At 44.0% G+C, this 6000-nt stretch overlaps 1 protein-coding gene across 1 annotated transcript in view; it reads left to right on the forward strand.

Moving 5' to 3' along the window:
* OXSR1 (oxidative stress responsive kinase 1) overlaps positions 1-5427 on the forward strand; it is a 102250-nt gene extending 96823 nt beyond the window's left edge. The window contains exons 16-18 of the mRNA XM_032237757.1: positions 189-257; positions 452-516; positions 5294-5427. Coding sequence (XP_032093648.1) covers positions 189-257; positions 452-516; positions 5294-5368 — 209 coding nt within the window. The 3' untranslated portion in view covers positions 5369-5427. The remainder of the gene's footprint in view (positions 1-188; positions 258-451; positions 517-5293) is intronic.
* The last annotated feature ends 573 nt before the right edge of the window (positions 5428-6000 follow it).

The raw sequence follows: 6000 nt of genomic DNA on the forward strand, positions 1-6000 counted from the left end.
GAAATAGCCAGCCCCACGGGAACTATGAATGTTGCGTATTTTAAACTGTTGTTTGTCTGTCTGTCTATTTATCCCCTTCCTCTGTTTATTGTAAGCCGCCCGCAGTCCTTCGGGAGCGGGCGGCATACAAGACCAATCAATCAATCAATCAATCAATCAATAAAATAAATAAATTATGGTCTTTGCAGACACTGCAGATGGAGTATCGCAAGAACTCATCTCGGCTGGACTCGTGGATGGCAGAGATTTAGTCATAGGTAATATAATGTGGGGGAAAAAAATCACTTATATTTTCATCCCTGTGCCAGTTTCTGCTGTTTTATTTTGCCTGCATACACAGCAGGGCAAACTGGCCTTCCTTTTGCCTGTATATTCTTGGCTGGTGCTGGAGGGAAATTTGTTCGTAAAGCTTAGATGCCCATCGCTGAGTGTGTCTTCCCTATTGTTTCAGTTGCTGCGAACTTGCAAAAAATTGTGGAAGAGCCTCAGACGAACCGATCGGTCACTTTCAAGCTGGTATTTATGCTTTTATCCCCTTACTATTCAAATCTTTCTAAAAATTTTGCTTCCGCTCTCAGCCTCTTTTGGGCGAAAACGGTGCGTTTATTCAGCTCAACAAAAAAACGTTTGTCCTCTGCCAAATATTAAGCGCTGGATTAAAGCTGGTTTATTTCCGGATATCAAACGTGCTTGGATTTAGTTGAATGCCAGGCATGTTTTTATATCTTTTTGTTGAGCTGGTTATTGTTTCTAGCTTTGTAAATGTAGATCAGCTTTCCTTTATTGGAGGCGTTTCAGATTCGTAGAATTGGTGCCCTAGGATATTTCAACCACCATTGTCACTGCTGGGGATTCAGTTTGCTGACATCCATAGATCTGGAATAGGGCCCAAGATGGAGAAGACGGAATAACAGAGTTGGAAGGGGCTTTGGAGGTCTTCTAGTCCAGTCTCCTGCTCAAAACAGGAGACCCTGCACAATTATGCGTGACCCGTCAAAACCGCGGTCCACTAAAGCGCGCCCGATTAAAGCGCGTACCTGACGTCATCAGCAGCGCGACAAATAAAATTAAAAATAAATTAAATTAAAATTAAAATAAAATTAAAGCAAGCCGATTCACATAAAGGTAAGGGTTAGGGTTAGGGTTAGGGTTAGGGTTAGGTTAAAGGTTAGGGTTAGGTTTAGGGTTAGGTTAAGGGTTAGCGTTAGGTTTAGTGTTAGGGCTAGGGTTAGGGTTAGGTTAAGGGTTAGGTTAAGGGTTAGGCTTAGGGTTAGGTTTAGGGTTAGGTTTGGAAGGGTTAGGGTAAGGTTTTCGCGTTAATTTTAAATTTACCGCTCACAGCGTGCTGTTTTCATCGCGCTGTGATGACGTCATGTACGCGCTTTCGTCGAGCGCGCTTTAGTCCACCGCGGTTTTGTGGTGGAACCCAATTATGAACAGGTGGCTGTCCAATCTCTCCTTGAAAACTTTCAGTGATGGAACACCCACAAATTGTGGAAACAAGCCATTCCACTGTTTAATTATTCTCACTCAGGAAGTTCCTCCTTAGTTCTGGGATATTTCTCTCTTTGACTGGTTTCCTTCCATTGCTTCTTGTCCTGCCTTCTGGTGCTTTGGAGAAGAGGTTGACCTCCTCTTCTTTGGGGCAGCCCCTCAACTCTGCTTTCGTGTCCCCCCCTAGTCCTTCTTTTCATTAAGCTAGGCAAACATATCCAATTCCTGCAATCGCTGTTCATATGTTTTAGCCTCCAGTCCCTTAATCATCTTTGTTGCTCTTCTCTGCACTCTTTCTAGAGTCTCCACATCTTTTTATATCACGGCGACCAAAACTGGATCCCGTATTCCAAGTGTGGCCTTACCAAGGCATTATAAATTGGTGCTAACACTTCACGTGATCTTGATTCCATCACTCCCTTAATGCAGCCTAGGACTGCCTTCGGCTTTTTTGACATCTGCAGCACACTGCTGGCTCATATTTAATTGATTGTCCACTTAAGACCCCTTTAGACCTTTTAAAAGAAGCAGAGTTGATAAATATGAGCCCCTCTCATATTGCTGTGCTAAGTCTTTTCTAGCTAACCACCACTGGTGAACTAAAGGAATTGCTGGCTTTTTTTTTTTGAAGTGTGCTACAGGTAGTCCTCACTTAATGTCCACACTTGGGCCCAGAAGCTCCGTCACTAAGTGACATCATTAAGTGCAATGTCACATGACTGCGCTACTTAATGATGACAATTTCGATAATCCCAGTTGCCATTAAATGAGGATCTCATGTGACCGTAACTTGGGACTTCTCCATTGATTTTGCTTATCGGAAGCTGGCAGGAAAAGTCACAAATTTTAGTCATGTGTCTACTGAGGTCACATTCAGGCATTCAGCAACCACCATGGGAGCCACACCTATAAGGCTTCGACTACAAGAGACATCCTGGAAGGATGGATGTGTGAGGAAGAATGAAAAAGGAATGAAGATTAGTCAGAAGCATTTGAACCGGGTTTAATTGGGAAACAGACTTAATGTACTAAGGCAGCCATGCGAAATCCACAGCAAACAGAAATCGACATGCTCATTTAAGAACTCACTGGTCAACAAATACTTTTGTTTCCAGTCATCCATTGTAGGAGAAGAGCAAGCAGAGACTAAGGTAGAGTTCAGCACATCATTAGCTTAAAGTCGTTACTGTAGGAGATGCCCAGGCTGAGCCCAAGGGAGGAGTCAAACATATCATCAGTCCCGAGTCCCTTCGTGGTGGGTTTCAAAACTTGTTCGAACCTACTCTGTGGGTGTGGCCTCCTTTGTAGGAGTGGCTTGCTGCCCATGTGACCGGGTGGGAGTGGCTTGCCGCCCCTGTGACTGGATAGGAAGATGCCGACGACACTTGTCAGAACCACCTTAAATTACCTGACACACAGCACTGGCATGCATAAGAATAGGATGTAAACTTGTTTTTTAAAAGGCATCTTTGGTTTGCATTAAAACAACTTCAACACACGCAATGTTCTGATTGCACCACAAACGCAGTAGTCATCCTTCCCTTTCACAGAGGCACTGAGTTTTATAAATATGAGCATGATAGTGTAGAATAATCATATCCAAGGACCAGTGGTGGGTTTCAAAAAATTTTGGAACCCCTTCTATAGGTGTGGCCTGCTTTCCGGGTCCATTGGTGGAACCTCTTCTAACCGGTTCGGTAGATTTGACGAACCGGTTCTACCGAATAGGTGCGAAGTGGTAGGAACCCACCTCTGCTTCCTACCCATAAGAGATCTAACTTCAGTCCACCTTGAATTCTGTTGGCTCTTATCTACTGCCAATTTCCTTTGACTATTCAGTTCAGTTTCTTGTAGACAGTATTAGTATACAATAAAACTACATTTGAACTCTCTGAATTCCTGATTTTCCCGTGCTTGACAGTTACATCACCACCAAATGCAATCCTTCTTGAAATTTGTCGACCGTAGCTGTCACCTATTTAATACTGAACTTTAGTTGACTAGATTCTTGAGTGTTAAATCTTTGAACTGCAATTTACCGTATGGTCGTGATCCTTTGCATCTGACTTCAATTTAGTTCTTGGTGCTCTCTGAGCTTGGTTGTTTTCTTGCAGATGTGATTTCTTGCAGCATCACTAGTGCTATGTCAGTGCTAACCTCGCTAGCACCGATGATGTTACTTAGTTTGGGGTAATGAAACATCTGCAAGAAAACAGCCAAGCTCAGAGAGCACCAAGGACCCCCTCATTTCAACCCTGCGTTACAAATATTCTCCTTCATTAATCTAGTCAAATAATTCAAGATTAATGTCAAGCACAAAGGATCAGGACCATAGTTGCAGTTCAGAAAGAATTTATTTGTCAAGCTTATTATGGACAAGAATCTAATCAACTGAAGTTCAGTACTAAACTGGCGAAGAGACAGGTCAACTAAATTCAAGTTGGACTTAGATCTTTGAAGCAGATTCACAAAGGAAGTAGTTCCCCGACTCACAAGATACCGTATTTTTCGGAGTATAAGACGCATCGGAGTATAAGACACAGCAAGGTTTTGAAAAGGAATTTAAAAAAAAAAAAAAAGTTTTGCACTCTGCAAATCTCCCCAAAAGGCCACTTTTTTGCTAAAATGAGGCCGTTTTTTTAGAAAAGGGAATGAATAGCCCTTAGGAGGCTTATAGAGTACTGGAGGGTGCCCCCCCCAAGCAAAATAATGGCCCATTCTTTGCGAAAATGGGCCCGTTTATGTCAAGAAAAAGGGCATGGATAGTTTCTAGGAGGCTTTCAGAGAGCTCTTGGGGCTAGAGGGGCAAAAATGAGCAAAAAAAGACCCATTTTTTCACTCATTTCTGCCCTCCCCAGCCCCCAGGAGCACTCTGGAAGCCCCCTATAGGCTATGTATGGCCATTTTTGCAAAGGGGGTAGGGTTTTGGGGGCAAAAAATGCTGTATTCAGTGTATAAGAGGCACCCAGATTTTCAGCCTGTTTTTTGAGGGAAAAAGATCTATCTTATACTCCGAAAAATATGGCAGTTCATTCTTTTGAAGGTTACCCAGAATATCAACTTTAATGGGGACTAACATCACAGCCTGAGTGTCTCCATTAAAGGGGATATATTTTCATTACACAAGATAATTTTTCACTTACTACAAAACCTGGAGATTCTTTATTTGTACTTCCGTTATCCCCCTGTGTCAGCCCTGCCAGGACTGTGCTACTTTTATCTTAAAGCAAGTCCCGGATTTACAACAGTTTGTTTTGTGAAGGTTTGAAATTACAATGGTTGTTTATTTTTAAAGTGACTTATGGTTGTTTTTCACACTTAACAGCCCATGGTCATGTGATCAAAATTTGGCCGCTTGGCAACTGACAGGTGCATATGACGGTTGCAGTGTCCTTGGGGGTGGGGTGGGGTCATGCGATTCCTCCTTTGAGACCTTACATCCAAAGTCAAAGGGGAAACCAGGTTCACAACAATTGTGTTACTCACTTAACTACTGCAACTCTCTTACTTAGCCACAGAACGTTTGGGCTCAAATTGTGGCCATAAGTTGAGGAATACCTCTAGTTATGCAGTCTTGCAAGCCTGAGTGTTTGTCATCCCTCCCTCCCTTTATCTTTGTGAGAACTAGGCAAGATCTTGTCAGAGAGATTTTCTTAAATTTCCTGATCTGGACTCATTTTCCCTTTTTTTAACCTGACTCTGGTCTTGATCGTAGCTTTGCCTCCTGTCCCTCAAGGCCATTCTCTCTGTCCTTCAAATGTCCTGGTAAAATAATGGATTCCGTCTCCTTGCCTTTCAGGCATCAGGCGTGGAAGCATCCGAAATCCCCGATGATGGCAAACTTATTGGATTTGCTCAGCTCAGCATCAACTAAAACAACACTCCCCGCTTATGGTCGCAACCCATAGGTGCAACGTACGAATACTTCTGTTGGCCAAAAAAAAAGCGAAACCACTCCTGCCAAAGAACCAAACCTACGGGCCCTCGTTCTTAGAAGCTTTAACTTCATTTGTTCCCAAGTAGCATCAAGGAGGTTTACAACACTCCTGCCTTGGAGGCATTTGGCTTCTGTTCCACCCACCCACCCGCTGATTTTGCATTTCCTGCCTCTCAATTTTACCCCCCCTCCCTCCCTTCTCTCCAGCCCTCCTCTCTCCCATCCTCCCTTCTTTCCCTCCTTTCCCTCCCTTTGCTTCTTTCCTTCCCTCCCTCCTTTCCTTCCCTCCCTTCCTCCTTTCCTTTCCTCCCTCCTTTCCTTCCCTCCCTCCCTCCTTTCCTTCCCTCCCTCCCTCCTTTCCTTCCCTCCCCCCTTTCCTTCCTTCCCTCCTTTCCTTCCCTCCCTCCCTCCTTTCCTTCCCTCCCTCCTTTCCTTCCTTCCTCCCTCCTTTCCTTCCCTCCCTCCTTTCCTTCCCTCCCTCCCTCCTTTCCTTCCCTCCCTCCCTCCTTTCCTTCCCTCCCTCCTTTCCTTCCCTCCCTCCCTTTCCTTCTTTCCTTCTTTTTGTCCTT

Source organism: Thamnophis elegans, chromosome Z (genome assembly GCF_009769535.1).
Source record: "Thamnophis elegans isolate rThaEle1 chromosome Z, rThaEle1.pri, whole genome shotgun sequence".
NCBI lineage: Eukaryota > Metazoa > Chordata > Lepidosauria > Squamata > Colubridae > Thamnophis > Thamnophis elegans.